This window comes from Pteropus alecto, unplaced genomic scaffold (genome assembly GCF_000325575.1).
Source record: "Pteropus alecto unplaced genomic scaffold, ASM32557v1 scaffold251, whole genome shotgun sequence".
NCBI classification, from domain to species: Eukaryota; Metazoa; Chordata; class Mammalia; order Chiroptera; family Pteropodidae; genus Pteropus; species Pteropus alecto.
Genome location: NW_006431048.1, coordinates 428,417 through 445,539, shown reverse-complemented (window position 1 = coordinate 445,539; position 17,123 = coordinate 428,417). Strand labels below are relative to the sequence as shown.

General features: G+C 37.6%; 1 protein-coding gene across 1 annotated transcript; it reads left to right on the top strand.

Annotated features, from left to right (window-relative positions):
* Positions 1-8,686: 8,686 nt before the first annotated feature.
* LOC102882187 (cytochrome c oxidase copper chaperone) lies at positions 8,687-15,662 on the top strand. The gene is made up of 3 exons (XM_006905539.3): positions 8,687-8,902; positions 10,817-10,905; positions 15,528-15,662. Exons 1-2 carry the CDS (start codon positions 8,796-8,798, stop codon positions 10,899-10,901), a joined length of 192 nt encoding a protein of 63 aa, XP_006905601.1. The 5' UTR covers positions 8,687-8,795; the 3' UTR covers positions 10,902-10,905; positions 15,528-15,662.
* Positions 15,663-17,123: the final 1,461 nt, after the last annotated feature.

The window sequence follows — 17,123 nt, the reverse complement described above, 5'->3', positions numbered from 1 at the left end:
GAGTCCAAGATGTCAATTAATAGTTGGTTTGTTCTGATCAAAAGATACAAAAAAAGTCTTCACATTGCATTTTGGTATGCCTCTTAAATTAACTTTTATCCTAGAACAGTAATTCTAATGCTTTCAGTATTTTTCTTTACTACGTGGGATTCTTCTATAAAAAAGAACTTTGACCAACTCATTAGCTATCCTGAAATACCGAGATCTTAGAGGAAAGACTGGGAAAATGCTGGATTTTTTCACTTTAATCATTAAATTTCAGAGAAATGAGTTGGTGCCCTAGCAACCTCTGATATTAACTGATAAGGATTTGTTTGTTTAGTATCATTATGAATACAAGCATTTTTACATATCTGATGTTTCAATCCATAATTATTATTATTTTTTATGATGCTCGAATTATCCCGTTGGGCTAGTGACACACTTTAGAGTTGGCTTCTTAGTCCTTCTGATGTGATCCACAGAGATTTGAATTAGCCTCCTAGCCTGCTCTTCCTCTTTCCACACATATTCCCGGTTTTATTTTCCCTAATCCTAAACTTCTTGGGGTTTTTGAAAACCAGCCATATACTTTGTCACCTCCAAGCCTTTGCTCAAGCCAATGCCTTTGCCTAAAATGCCTTTTCCTATTTATGCCCCCCAACTAATTTAGGTATCTTTCAAGACTCAGTGCTAACTTTACTACCTTTATGTAGTTTCCCCAAATCCCCCAGAGTGAGGCTTGCTTTCTTCCAATGCTGTGGTAGCACCAAGAGCATTGACCCGCTTGTATTAGTAACTTTGCAATTCTGCTCTCCACAACTACGAGTTCATTGAGGGCACAGGCCTTCATTATTTTGTATCTCTGAAGTAACTGCTACACAAAAGCTTAATAGAATGATTCCTGAATGAATAAATACATCCATTTACTAACAAATTTACTGTCTACTATAAAATAGCTATTGAAGATTTTGAGATAATTTGTAAAGCTCACTGAAAAAACAAACACAAACAAATACAATACAATGTTATAATGACATTGTATTTTATAATATTTTTCTGTCTGAGGGAATAGCTACATTTCTCACTTTCTGTTCCTTCTCCCCAGAATGCTCCTCATCCTGTCCTGCCCCATTTCCTCACCACTGACTTCTCATCATTGGAGGTCTCAGCTAGAATGTCCCCTCCTCAGAAAGACTTTGCTTCGCTCTATCAGATAAATTATCTGAAGGAGCCAACAGCCAGCCCCCTCCATAAACACATTAGAAAACACTAACCAAGAGAATATGTCAACTATGATGGGACATATGTGACAACATGATTATCTTACATCGACTATAGTAGCCATTTTGCTGGAATTGCTTACTCCCTTGCTGGCTTTGAGGAAGCAAGTGGCCATTTTGGGGAAACCCATGTGGCAAAGATCTATAGGCAGCCTGTCAGAGCTGCGGGCAGCCTTCAACCCAAAGCCAGCAAGAAACCAAATCATTCAGTCCTACAACTGCAAGACACTGAATTCTGCCAACAACTTGAGTGAGATTAGAAGCATATCCTTCCCCAGTGGAACCTTAGATCAGACCATAGTCTCGTCCAAAATCTTGATTGCAGTCTTATGAGACCCTAATCAGAGGAGCCACTTAAGCTACAAAAACTGTGAGGCGTATTAAGATGTATAAAGGTGTTACCACTAGGTTTGTGGTAATATTGTTATACAATCATCAAGAACTAATACACAATCTTTTTGAAATTAGGTTCTATGTCTTTTAGTTTACTAGTATGGAAGAAACTTTGATTTTGGAGAGGGATGCTAGTTAATAATAAAATTTCATTAAAATGAAAGTTATACTTTGCCATGTAGGAAGACAGTTCTCCAAGAGTCTCATGTTTCTGTTTGTCTCTTATCTTAGATAAAAGAAAAGAAAAAAAGGAGGAGGGCACTGCCTGCCTTTGTTCCTTTGTGTAGGAGACAACCTTGGGCAATAGAGACAGTGCCTGCCTCTAGAGCAAAGGGTAGGTGTGCTTAAAGCCTTAGAATTCATAGATAGTGTCTTCCTTTGAGCAAAGGGCAGGCATTCTTACTGCCCATTATTAAACACTTGGGTTTCCTAAGCTCACTGTTCCTTTCTCATGCTGCAACCCAGTGTGTAAGCAGATGTCACATCTAGCCTTCTTTACATCACTCTGGGAATTGGGGCTCAGAGAACTGGCACAAAAATGCTGATACTTTGCTGCTACTGCTGTAGGTAGTAAATTATCCTTCATCTATGACCCAGCAGCTTGCTGGCTTCTACCAGCATTCATGGAACTGTGGCAGGCAACTAGGTAAACCTTCAGACCCTTCAGAGTTCTCAGAAAGCTCTAGAGAATGATGTGAAGCACATACTTACCTATGGATATTAGAAAGTATTTTTTTTTGTAGAGGCAGTAATGTAAATGCTATACAAAATTACCTTTGAACCTACTAACCAGGCAAATGAGAACTCAAGGCTTGTAATTCTTCTCTCAGCATATGGTGTCACTCCTTCTCTACCAACCTCCACTACCCACACTTACTTGGTAAAATCTTCACACCTCGGATTAGTTAGGCATGAAAAATAGTTCAGAATATCTTTTTCAAGGAAGAATTTTAGAAAGTATTTCCTATAGCTTGTTATATTACTAGGGCTGTCATCCTATCCACAGAATGATTGCTTGGTGCCATTTATAGCAAATGTCCCCATTTAGTACCATACAATAATATATTCACTATACTAAGAACAAGCCCATTAGAGTCACCATGTCAATTCTTGCTGCTTACTGAATTAGCAATTATAGCAATAGCAAAAAACCCGGAGGCTTAAAATAGTATTGCTGGTTAAAATCAGAATTGAGAAGCAAGAACTTGATATAAAAGGTACTAATCAAACTAACCTCAGAGTGCCTTTGTAAAACAGATGGTTGAATCCAGTCTTTTAATATTAAGTCTCTACATGCCACCTACTCTCAATGTAATCTATAATTACAGCCCTAAAAATTGTTGTGTTTTTCTTGGGGGAAGTGGGTTACTGAGATTTTTCTTAAGGTAGAAGGGGAAACACTAAATTTCATTGTTTTATCCTCTTACTTTTCCTTTAATACTAAGACAGGCCATCCCACAAATCTAAAGGCATTTAGCCTGGGTAAGAAAAGTAAAGCAAAATTGATCATGTAAAAATCAGTAGTTGACCTTAAAGCTTACCTATTCATAAATTAAAAGGCAGAAGAAAAAGTAACCCACATGTGTGGATTAGCTGTACCATTCTGAAACAAGAGGAGAGTTAAGTAGCTGGGTATAAATGAGTAAATATTTCACTACAGAAAGGAACATTTTTTTTTTTTTCAAGGGTAGAAGAATATTGCATCCCTAAGAAGCAGTTGTTCAAAGAGTTTAAGAGTCACTGTGCTCAGGCAGGAAAACAAGAGTCCTTGGTTAATATCTTGAACACAGCAGGTTAAAGGGAGTGGGAGTGGGGGCAAGGAGCTATTACCCAACTTTTTTGCCTGAGGCCTGCCAATACTAGCTTACCCTGAGGAAGTGACAGCGAGTGTTGGCACTACAAGTACCCTCTCTTCACTGAAGAGAAGAAGAGCAGGAAAGGAGAATGGGTAAGAAAAATGTTTTCTCAATTGCAGAAAATCTGTTTCAGTCTTTTGGTCTATAATCTGTATCTACAGCTTATCTCAAGTTTCTTAATTCCCTAAACTCTCTTAGATATTTCTTTCTGTTACTTGTTCATTTCCTAAACATAAAATTTAGTAACGTAAATACAGATCAATGATTAATTTTAAAGTAAGTAATATTCACCCTGCATTTAGACAAGTGGGATAGTAGATAGAACACAGATCTTAGAGGGAGAAAATGCCACTTACAAGTTATGTGACCTTGAACAAATCATGTTCATCTCTGAACCTCAATTTTCTCATCTATAAATGCAAATAAGTTCAACTGCTGTGAAGATTAAGCGATGGACAGTACTAGAAAGGAGAATCAGTTCAAACATTTTCTTTTTTTCCCCTCTTTTTGTTTCTCTGCATATTTAAGACGAGAGAAATCCTTCTATGGAAAAAATAATAATTCTAGATTCTTGGTAGCAACAGGGCAAAATAAAGCTTTATTGGGAGTAATTTGTCTAAGTTAAAAGCATTTGTGCTGTGTCTACCATATGCTACCATTTTGGTTTCATGGGTGTACAAAATGAGTATGATAAGATCACAGCACATTATCTAGAAATTCGCAATATCTCTTTATGACATAATGATTATTTTTACTTAAAAGTAAGGAAGTGGCTTAAGCCCTTAGAATAAAAGTTATTTTGCTTTAAAGAGTACATTAAAGTAATTAAATTCAATTTCTACCCCATAAAACAGTGTTTTCCAAACTACATTTAGTGGAATGTGACCAGCATAGTTTTCCTTGTTCTTCAGGTGCAGATACTTCACTTATTTATCCTCTGTGCATGACATATTATTATCATTGGTCCTTACAAGGTCGCTTTATTTATTTGCATTTATTCCCAGGCTCTACTCCCTCTTGCCTCCCCTCATGGACAACCATTCTAACTGTTTAAAGCAAATCATTTTACATGTGTGTTTTTATGTGCATTTTTGGTTTTGTACCCCTTCTCTAATTTATGTAAATGGTATTCCGGTATGCATTCTTACTTTTTTCCACTTCCCATGCTATTTAAAAATTTTGTCCATGTTACTATATGTATATGTTGGCAATTTCTTCTAGTTTGTGCCCAGTATGCCACATTTTCTTATTTACCTCCCTAGTGATGAATACCCAGATTGCTTCCAATTCCCTGACACATAAACATGCGGTGACACTTTTCCCCATACATGTTCTCTTATGGACTTGCTGGAAGTTCTTCTCTTATGGAAGTTCTTTGGAATATCAGTCTAGGAATAGAAGTGCTGAGCCATAGAATATGCACCTACTCTTAAATTACCTGGATACTGCGTAACTGCCTCCAAAATGGCTGGACTAGTCTACATTCTCAACAGTAAGTAACCTGGGAGGACTTGTGCATTCTCACCGATACTTGGCATAATTCAGTTTTCTAACTTTTGTCAGTCGAATGGCTGTAAAGTGATACTTCATCATTGTTTTAGTTTCCATTTCTACGATTAGTACTCTTTCGAAATAGCTCTTCTTATGAGTATTGGACTGGGGTTTTCTCTTCTACATGTTCTATATATTCTCTTGTCTTAAATAAGCAGAAAAACAAAAAATGTCACTTGAACGTTTCTACTTTTATATATTGTCTGTCCATATCCCTTCTCCATTTTCCTACTGGGGTTGCTATTCTCTTATTGTTACTTACTATAAGTTCTTTAAATATTCTAGACATTAATTCCTTGTTGGATTTAGATATTTCAAGTATCTTTTACCAATTTGTCACTTATTTAACTTTGTCTATAGTGTCTTTAAAAAGATAAACTGAGGCATATTAAAAGTTTTGAGTTTATTCAAGCAAAATTTGAGTGGGGCAGTACCAAACCAGAAGTGGTTAGGAATACTCCATGGAAAGGATCCTGGGGAGAGGCTTTATAAAGGTTGAAGAAAAGTAAGAAATTATTGATTGGCTACAGCTTACAGCCTTACAGCTTACTTGGCTGTTTGTGATTGGTTGTCCTTAGCAATTTGATTTTGTAACCCAAAGGCATTTATAAACTTAGATTTTAGGTTGCTTATGTAGGCATTAGAACCACATCAATCTAATGACCTTGTTTAATTAATTTAGCATGTCCTATGTAAAAACCTCAAGTCTTTGTTTTGATGTAATTAACTTTATCAATTTTTTTACTTACGATTTGTGTTTTTGAAATGCTATCAAATAGGTTGTTATCCACCCCACAGTATAAAGACAATCTCCTCTACTATCTTCTATTAATTTTTTAGTTTGACCTTTCACATGTAGACCTTTAATGCATCCAGGGCCCCTCCTTTTGATGTGTTTCATTTTCTCCGGTTTACTTTCTTTTCCCCACTGATCTGTTGAACTGTATTACTGTATGTTTCCAAGTGATGTTGATATTGCTAGTCCAAGAAGCAGTTTTCAATAGCAAGATACTAAACAATGGGAGCAAATACTTACTTAAAAGAACTGATAATAGTAGATAAGGGTGCTTTTAGGAGAACATAAGGGGATATGCTGTATTATGAAACATACCAATCCAGAATAAGGTAAAAATCATGCTTATTAGAAGTTTTTAAATGACAAAAATGGATTTAGTTTCAATAACATGGAAAATACACATAAACTACTCCCATATGGCACCAGTTCACAGACATACCTATAGACTCTCTGAGCTGAGCTGAAGCTCTGAAATACAGAAATAAACCTTGGTTAGGTGATATTGAAAGTTTGATTACCCAAAATGTCTATCACCAGGCAGCTATTTGAACAACGCCTGAAAGACCTGCTTTAAAAAATTTCATTCCCTTTCTTCAATAGTTCTCTGGAAGAAAAAAAAGCAATGGTTATGTACATTCTGCTGCAAATAACAATGGCACCAGTTTACTAACCCAGCCAATGGAATTCAAGAAGTGTCAAGGAAAAGCATTTTGCAATTTTATTAACCGGTATATTTATCCCATGAGAGGGAGCTATAAACATAAATTAGCCAAGGATTTAAAGTGTATGGGGTGAGGTATGGGTGACAGTGAATTTTTTTCCCCCAACACTTGTGGATTGCTAATCATTCTAACTATGGCAATGAAAGAGAGTGGGGGAGAGGGGCAAGAAAGAAAAGGCAGATAGTGTCCCAACCTGAAATATGGGGAGCTAATCTGTTACGCAAGAGAAGCTAGCTTTCGAAAGTGCTTTCTTTTAGAGTTTAGCGTAGACAGGTCCTCTCACTTTCCAGAGCTTCACTTTTTCCACATTAGCAGTAGCTGGAGAGCTTGAATGAAGTCTGAGTGACCGCATTCTTAACCTTTGTGAGTCCGCCCCCAAGTTGATTAATAAGCTCTCCGCGCCCTTTTAGCCCGCCTACCTGCACCTGCGCAGAAGAGGTGCTCTGCTTTAGCCGTCATTTAGCCTTTCTGCGCACGCGCTCTTTTTATCCTTTCCCCCCTCCTACTCCCTCACGCCCATCCGCCTGAGAGAGGCAGAACTTCCTGTCCTTTCGAGAGCGGCTCCCGGAAGTGCCTGCGGGCCAATTGGCGCATGCGGAGGCTGGGAGAATTGAGGGTTCCAGTGCTAGTTGCTGCTTTCGGCCTGAAAGATGCCGGGTTTGGCGGCCGCCAGCCCGTCCCCGCCTGAGACGCAGGAGAAGAAGCCGCTGAAGCCGTGCTGCGCCTGCCCGGAGACCAAGAAAGCACGCGATGCGTGGTCAGTGCGCAGGCGTGGGAGGGGGCGGCCGGCAGGCCTGCGCATTTTTCCTGTGACTCTGCTGTCTGCCCCGCCTTGAGCTTGTCTTGCCTTCGCTTTGCCGAGCAGCTCTTTTTTAGGGTTATTAGGGCCTAATAGGCTTCGCGATTGGCTGCCTTGTTGACAGCCCGCAGCTCGGCCCGGGAAACGAATGAAGGAATAGGAGAAAGATTAGATTGACCCGGGCTAGCTTCACACACTCCATTTCTTCCTACGAAGGGTTTTTGAGCATGTGTTATATCAAGCACTGCCTTAGGCCGGGAGATGTAGAAATAGGTAAATATGTTACTTGATTGAAAAGAGCTTAGAGTTAATAGAGACATATACCAGTGATTGCTATTCCACTACAATAGAAGATTTGACAAGACCAAAGTATAATCGTTTTCTGGTAATTTCTCTCTAAATTTAGACATAGTAGGACACGTGGTACGTTTCTTAACAGTATTAAAGAGTTCTTCCTACCTCTCCCCTCCATTTTAGGTAGATGATTTAAAATTCAGTAGCCTATAACGTTAGGTGACACAGTGTTCAGAATTAGTACATCCAGATTACCATCAATCCACAAAAGCTCTTGTTTGTTTTCATCATATACAGCTTGTTCTGGAACAAATCTTGATGAGAAGGAATTCTCAGATAATTTATACACCTCTAGTCCCCTAAAAAAAAGCAATGGTTATGTACATTCTGCTGCAAATAACAATGGCACCAGTTTACTAACCCAGCCAATGGAATTCAAGAAGTGTCAAGGAAAAGCATTTTGCAATTTTATTAACCGGTATATTTATCCCATGAGAGGGAGCTATAAACATAAATTAGCCAAGGATTTAAAGTGTATGGGGTGAGGTATGGGTGACAGTGAATTTTTTTCCCCCAACACTTGTGGATTGCTAATCATTCTAACTATGGCAATGAAAGAGAGTGGGGGAGAGGGGCAAGAAAGAAAAGGCAGATAGTGTCCCAACCTGAAATATGGGGAGCTAATCTGTTACGCAAGAGAAGCTAGCTTTCGAAAGTGCTTTCTTTTAGAGTTTAGCGTAGACAGGTCCTCTCACTTTCCAGAGCTTCACTTTTTCCACATTAGCAGTAGGTGGAGAGCTTGAATGAAGTCTGAGTGACCACATTCTTAACCTTTGTGAGTCCGCCCCCAAGTTGATTAATAAGCTCTCCGCGCCCTTTTAGCCCGCCTACCTGCACCTGCGCAGAAGAGGTGCTCTGCTTTAGCCGTCATTTAGCCTTTCTGCGCACGCGCTCTTTTTATCCTTTCCCCCCTCCTACTCCCTCACGCCCATCCGCCTGAGAGAGGCAGAACTTCCTGTCCTTTCGAGAGCGGCTCCCGGAAGTGCCTGCGGGCCAATTGGCGCATGCGGAGGCTGGGAGAATTGAGGGTTCCAGTGCTAGTTGCTGCTTTCGGCCTGAAAGATGCCGGGTTTGGCGGCCGCCAGCCCGTCCCCGCCTGAGACGCAGGAGAAGAAGCCGCTGAAGCCGTGCTGCGCCTGCCCGGAGACCAAGAAAGCACGCGATGCGTGGTCAGTGCGCAGGCGTGGGAGGGGGCGGCCGGCAGGCCTGCGCATTTTTCCTGTGACTCTGCTGTCTGCCCCGCCTTGAGCTTGTCTTGCCTTCGCTTTGCCGAGCAGCTCTTTTTTAGGGTTATTAGGGCCTAATAGGCTTCGCGATTGGCTGCCTTGTTGACAGCCCGCAGCTCGGCCCGGGAAACGAATGAAGGAATAGGAGAAAGATTAGATTGACCCGGGCTAGCTTCACACACTCCATTTCTTCCTACGAAGGGTTTTTGAGCATGTGTTATATCAAGCACTGCCTTAGGCCGGGAGATGTAGAAATAGGTAAATGTGTTACTTGATTGAAAAGAGCTTAGAGTTAATAGAGACATATACCAGTGATTGCTATTCCACTACAATAGAAGATTTGACAAGACCAAAGTATAATCGTTTTCTGGTAATTTCTCTCTAAATTTAGACATAGTAGGACACGTGGTACGTTTCTTAACAGTATTAAAGAGTTCTTCCTACCTCTCCCCTCCATTTTAGGTAGATGATTTAAAATTCAGTAGCCTATAACGTTAGGTGACACAGTGTTCAGAATTAGTACATCCAGATTACCATCAATCCACAAAAGCTCTTGTTTGTTTTCATCATATACAGCTTGTTCTGGAACAAATCTTGATGAGAAGGAATTCTCAGATAATTTATACACCTCCTAGTCCCCTTTTGTCCTCACATAAAGAAATCATAATTGAAGAGTTGTTGGAGCTCAGTGCTTTTTATTAATGCTTAGTACTTTGCAAATAATAATGTGGAAAGAGAACTGAAAAACTACAAATGAGATATGAAAATTGCTTCCATAGTTAGTACTATGTAATAGTAAGTGCTTATTAAACCTTCAAATAGTATTGTGTCATGATTCAGAATCTGGGATCCAGAATCAAGGTTTGAATCCCGGTTCACCTTTTTGACCTTGAGCAAATTATTTAACATAGCTGTCTCATATGTCTGTAAATGGGCCTAATAAAAATATCTGCCTCTAAGATTACTGTTAAGGGTTAATGATAGAAGCCACATCAAGTGCCTAGTACAGTATTTAAAGCATCCAGTAAATGATCTGGGAATGCTAGCTAATATCTTCATAAGGAACTCACCATCCTAGGCAGTCACTCATTTACAGGCAGCCCTTGAGCTATTGAAGGATGCATAGAATTTAGATGGAAGGAGAATTTACCTTTCTTTAAATACCTTTTCTATCAATTGTATCAGACCACTATGGCTTCTCCAGATATCTATAGTCAGGGGTCAGTTTTTTCTTAACAATTGAATTTGGTGTAACTTGATTCTTTTCTAAAATTACATATTCAGGCCCTTGAAATAAGCTGTGTGCCCTATTCTTTACTTTGAGAATTTTACAAGTGAAAAATTTAATCATTTTGAGGGAGGTCTCATCAGGCTGTTCTTGGCTGACAGATCTTTTTTGCTGTTTATGTTGTGGGGTGTCTTAGAAGTAGATTTATTGAGGTGTATTTGCATATTGGGCAGAATCAAAAATGTAATTCCTCTGTGATAGCAGGCAAAAAATTAAGCTCTTCTCTATATCCTTTATTTAATGTAAATATTTTTTAGTCAGTTTATTTAATTATAGAGCAATATTCCTTGGATATGGACCAGAGGCACTATTTGATATGCATACTCATTATTGCTAATCAGATTCCCCCAAAATACAAGTTATCTGTGGACCATCTTCATGGGCGTGGAAATACCACAAGAACCAATAAAAACAAAGCCATTTGGTATAATAGAATTTTTTTTTAACTCTAGCTACATTCCATCAGACCTGTGTTCTGTCTCACTCTGCATCAGTATTATGCATGCTTATTTACTACTGACGTGCTTAATGATTGTTTTGTTAGATAACAAGTACATTTTGTTTCGTAGCATCATTGAGAAAGGAGAAGAGCACTGTGGACACCTAATTGAGGCCCACAAGGAGTGCATGAGAGCCCTGGGATTTAAGATATGAAATGGTGAGCACGGTCCTTTCTGATTGACCTGATTTATCACTTCAAATTTCAGTACTGCTTTGCAAACTTAGCAACATTCTATCTGAAAGGTAGTTCTCCCAGTTAATCTAATATGCTGAAGTATCACTAAAAAATAACTTTAGTTTCTAATGTAGGGATTAAATGGTGCTAATAAATTGAGAGGCATTCAGTGGATTTGGGGAAGTGGGAATTAGTTTTCAAGAAAGGACTTGATAAAAGCACTTTGTTCTGTTAGAGTCAGAATCATGGGTTAGGAAGTTCAAAATATTCAGTTGTCTAACTTAAAGGAACTAAGAAAATATTCATTTGTTTCAAATGTTGTGGATCTTTAGTAAGTTATTTTAAAACAGTAAGCAGCACATGGAAGCATTGCCTTCTGCAAAACAAAATGAAATTGTATTTCTCTTATACTGTACTTTAATAAAATTAAAACCTCAGACCATTTTTTTAAAGAACTTTACATCTAAATTTTAATGCTGAAAGGGACCTTAAGTGATGTGTATACAACAGTACCATAAATAAATGATTTTCATTTGTTTGGAGGCTCTTCCTTCAGATAGCAACTTGACTCACTCCCACACTTCACTCAGGTCTCTTTTCACAGCACTCTTATTAGAGTGGCTTTCTCTCAACATTCTAACTAAAATAGCATCCCATCCCATCACTCTATCCCAGCATTGTCCAACAGAACTTTCTGTGATAAGGAAAATGTTCTATACCTGCAGTTTCCAGTGTAGTAGTCATATGTGGCTGTTGAGCCCTTGAAATGTGGCCAGTAAAACAGGGACTGAATTTTTAGTTTTACTTATCATCTACATTGCTTTATTCCAACTAAAATGTAAGCTCTGAGAGAGTAGGAATTTTCTGTTTCCCTCACTGTCGTATCTCCAGGACCTAAAATAGTACATAATAGGTACTCAATAGAGAATTGTTAATTAAGTGAATAAATAAATGAGGAAACTAAGTCCTATAGGTATGAAATGACTCCTGAAGAGGGGTAGCAGGATCAGAACTGGAACCTCTGTCTCCAGGCAGACTCCGTCTGCTTTGTGCTGGCTCTCTCATATATACCACACCACCACCTTTAATTTAATAATAGCTGAGAGATGTAGCCAAAGCGATATACCAATATAACAGCAATGGAGAGCCTGGCTTATTTTTCTTTCACCTCTTCGCTGCCTCTTTGGAATTTAACATATGGCCATTGTTCCTCGCTGAGCCATAAAAAAGGAGGGGTAAGGAACTTGTCCTGAGCCAATAAGAAGTATCACTGTGTAGTGGAAAACAGTCTAGGCTGAAAGTCCTTAGGCTTAATTTGGTTCTTCTGATGCCTAGCTTACCATGTGTTTTACTTCACCTCCATTTAATGTTCATCAGACATAATCCTCTCTGAGTTTTACTGTTTTCATTTATAAAAAGAGAACCATAATATCTATATATATATATGCCATATATATATGGCATGGCATCTACTCAATGTATACAGAATATACTTAAGTGGTTTTTAGATTAGTTGGTTATTTAAAGAAATCCCATGGTGAATCATTTTGTAAAATAAGTAAATTTGGATGAGGGGATGTTCTTAAAAAGTATAAATACACCAGTTGATCATTTTCAAAGGCATGGAATTTCAACATTTGTACATTGTTTTCTTATTAGTAAACGTAGACCCAGGGGAAAGCCCTGAGGCTAAAAATCTACCCCCCCCAAGCGGAAGGCAGGGAAAGTCTGAAGAAAGAGACTGGCTACTCCAGTCTGGTAATTAATGAAGTTTGTTAAGGGAAACGTACATATGAGGCCTGTCTTCTGGTTTTAAGATGAAATGGATCCCCATACTGCTTGGCAGGCAACAAGAGAACTATGTACGGTAAAGGGAGAAGAATAGTCACAGGTACCAGTAAGTGTCTATTATATGAAACTACTTTATATGCTTGACCAGGTTGGGACAGCAGGCCTGTTTAAGGAACCAGCAGGAGGAAACGGAGGGATGCTAATTTATGTTAGAACATCAGTTACCAGCAGACAGTCTGTAAGGGGGAGTTACAGAAAGCAACCTCTGTTCTAGCCAGGTCCCGCTTGCATGACAGATAAGAGTCACTTCATAGGACAGTCGCTCCTCCACACTTCTTCATAATCTAACTCTCTTCCTTGTCAGTTGTATAAGTCAAGTTGTGGAAGCTGTGATAAAAAAGGTGATTTTTAAAATGATAATTTTAGGAGCATCAAAAGCTTCTCTTGGACTTCATGTGGACCACAGAGGTAGTATAGTTGTTATAAGTAGCATACATTCATAAGGACCAGAAGATATAGTTTTCTTATTTTGTTCAAACAGAGAGTGAGAGTGATTCCTATGGACTTCATTTGTATATAAAAGAAAATACAAGATCTTTGGACTTCGAAGACCTGATGTTTAACTGATTGTGTGGTGTTGGGCCAATCCTTAAACTTTCTGAACCTTAAGTTTCCTTACCTGTAAAGGAGAGATGATAATACATAACCAAACTACTTCACAGAGTCATTGTGATGATTAAATGATATATATATGAGTAGGCTTTATAAACTGTCCAATAGAAACTAGAAAGGAATATCTCATACTTGGGAGTTGTGGATAGCAGCCATTCAATTGAGGTCTGTTGAATATATGACCTAATAATGTATATTTGAATTCTGGTTATCAGAAGAACATTATGAATCCACATAGGGCCTTTCTAAGGATCTTCCATTAAAAAAGTCATCTTTTCATTTTCAGTGTAATAATGAATAATTGGAAGAAGAACAGGTGTTTGGATCTCCATTGGTCCCAAGTATCCTATTTCCCCAACCCCCATGGGAAAATGGAGAAACAATGAAGTCAAAACAGACTTGCTCAAGAGTGGATAGATGGTGGAATTAAAACTAGAGTCTAGATATTCTATGTTCCCCCAAATCACAAGCACTTTACACTCCACTCTTTGCTTGTACTTAATGAGGTTTTATCGCCAACATGCTCATTTTTAGGATTGCACATAGTCTTGGTCTTTAATCCTAAAACTTTATTATGAATGCTAATTGGAAAGATATTATTAAAATGCATCAGTATATAACTCAGTAACCAGGTCATTGGCTATAGGGTAAAATACAACACTACTGTCTGCACTAAGATAAACTTAACTAAATAGATATCTCTTATACTATTAGACAACATTTTTCTGAGATTAGCTTCAAAGGAAAAATATTTTGCAAACTTAGGTCTTCAGTAATGATTATGGAAGTTCTATAATTCAAAAACCTTTGTAGATGTTAATGTTATTTCCTAAATGAGATATGTCTTAATTGTACCTTAAAACCAGTAGATTGGGACTTAATATAAAGTAGGCTACATTCAGCCAGAGGTATATCTTTAACAATCACCTGAGGGGTGTTTTCTCAAATTCACAAGCCTGTTGACTCAATCTCCTGGGTAATTTTCAACGTGTACTCTTGAGAACCACTGGCTTAAGCTGAAGAAGTTAGAAGAGATAATGCTAAATATAAACTACCTAAAGATTTAACAGTGGCAAAGGCAGAAACTTGAAAACTACTCCTAAGGAAAATTTGCGTATGATGGTGATGATTCCAAACACTTTCTTCTGTCTTATGACTGCTTTTACTGAAAGAGAAACTAGAAGAACCTAGAACCTGATCAGAAATGTAAAGAGGAAATGGCAAGTAGTATCTTCTTGCCCTTAGGATTCAGAAGGAACCTTGAGAACTCAGTTTGGGGGCTAAAATTGAAAAAAAATTAGAGAACTAGCACTGAGTGGTGGTGATACTTAGTATTTATTAAGTTCAACTGAACTTTATTTTTGGTTATCTTTGCTGCTCAAACCTTTCCTTAACTGTATTCTTCCTTTGAGCCTTTTAGAAAAGAGAGTTTAGATGTTTTATTGTTGAGGAGGCTTCTCTTTTTAAACCAAATATAGGGAATAGCTAGATGAGGGAAGCACTTGCATTAGACTTGAAGAGTTGGCTAGTTCATATTACTTAGTTACCTTTTTAGCATTATTCTCTGTCTTCTGGAATAAGTACTGCGGGTGTGGGTGGAGGTGGGTGGGAGCTGCCTGGAGAGAAGACTGGTACTGACAAACTAGACCGGCAACCCTGTCCTCTGCTACTTTCCCTTTTTGATCTTTCCAAATGGATTTCAAAAGAGTTACCCTTATTTTGCCCGTAGGATTAAGTAACTTTCCACAGTAAGTGTTTTGTATACAGAGCTGACTTTCTGCCTTTCACTTAATGCATTTTTGCCAAACACATTTGAATCAGCAAGTAAAGATTTGCATATCTCTTTTGAATATCTGTAAAATAAACTGCCTTAGCCTTTTTGGGAAGATATATTTGAGAAAATAAGTAAATCGTTTTTACTTCAACAAAGACTTCTGAAGATTAAACAATGTAATGGATTGAACAGTTTCAGTGATGTTTTTAGACAAAACTAGAATTTTAAAATGTGGATCTTTTATTTCATTTAGTTTAGAATAATTGTGGCAGTTAGTTAATAGAACTTGGCTGAGACACTAATTTCTAGTGGTCTTCCTTAACTCCGTGATGTTTGAAATCTGACTTTCTAAAATCTTTTTCTATAGGTGGTCTGCTCTGTGAATGAATAACTCCTGAAGAATGAAGATGGTTTAATAATTTTGGGCATTCTTTGATGAACTTTGGTAAATGGAAAAAAGTATATATAATTTATTAAAAAAATATATATCCTTGGTCAAAAATCTTCAGGCGTGTTTCTTTTTCTGTTCCTCATAGCCTCACACAGTATTTATTTTTCTTAAAGGATATAGAATAAACAAATATTGTAATATAAATTTCTTATGTTGTATCATTCTGGGAACTCTGAATCACATTTGGTTAGATTTTAGATCACATTTGGTTAGATTTTAGATCACATTTGGTCACATTTGGTTATTTTTGTAAGGAAAAAACAGATACTGATCTCATTCAATGAAATCTCCAAAATCAGGTGCATGGAAGTAACCCTTTATCAACTCAGAATGAGTATAGTAGCCATATCATCTCATTCAAGGTTTTGTTTTTTATTTTTAACTTTCTTAAAGGCAAGAATTGGACAAGCCTTCAGTCTTAATATTTTAAATCCTTATTGTTCTTTAGTAGTTCTCTTTTGAGAAAATAAGTTGTTTAGATTTTAGATCACATTTGGTTACCCTGGCTTGGAAGATCTCAACTGTTTGTCATAATTAACCTGTAGGTACCTACTTACATTTTAGGATAGGCTGGGATCATGGCCAGAGGCTGAATTGATACAAATAAGTCACTAATGAAATAGCTCTATGCTATGTTGTAGTGATACCTGGACTAGAACTTAGAGTGTGGTTTACTTAATATGGCAACTCTCTGGTCCTGTTAATTGCTTAAGGGCTAGTGAAGCAATTGATCATGTTCTGCCTTTAAGTAAATTGAGTTTCAAACCTCAAAAGATACTGAGGAACATAAGAGTATATGTAGTATTCATATGTCATTGTATGATGGGAAAGTTGCCTCTTTTATAAAATAAAGGAGCTGAATTAACATTCCTTAGGATTCCTTCCCAGTTAATTAAGAACATGGCTTTAAAGTATGACAGCCTTGGGTTCAACAGCTGGCTATGTGACCTCAAGCAAGTCATAACCTCTTTGGGTCTGTTTTTCTCATCTGAGAGAAAAAAAGAAGCAGGGATAGTAGTAATACCCAATTTACAAGATTGTGAGTACTAATTAAAATACTGTATATAAAGCATTTGGCACAATATCTTCCATTTAGTGTTATTAACATTCTCTGATTTTCTAATTCTATATTCATATTTTCACTTGAATGTTTGGACATAATATTTTTATTTTACTAAGCACTTTATAGTTTTCGGAGCATTCTTCTAGGTCAAGAATAGAATCTTGGACTCCTAAGACAAATATGAACCAACTTTTCACCCAGTACAGATCCCTGGTGGATGGTTATCCAGATTCTGCTTGAATATATGCTGGCACTACAAAAAGGAAAATATCCATAACCTTATCACACAGTCTTAATTTTTGATGTATGCTGTTTCATTCTTTTCATATGCCTTTATACATTTTTTAAAACAAAAACATTTTTCTATGCTACATATTTTTTATTTTATTTTAATTTTTTTAATTAAGTTTATTGGGGTAACATTGGTTAATACAATTATATAATTTTCA

Bases quoted from the DNA above. Each gene is read 5' to 3' on its own strand.
- LOC102882187 (XM_006905539.3), top strand. From the start codon at position 8,796: ATGCCGGGTTTGGCGGCCGCCAGCCCGTCCCCGCCTGAGACGCAGGAG. The intron at 8,903-10,816 runs GTCAGTGCGCAG...TTTGTTTCGTAG, and splicing joins AAGAAAGCACGCGATGCGTG to CATCATTGAGAAAGGAGAAG.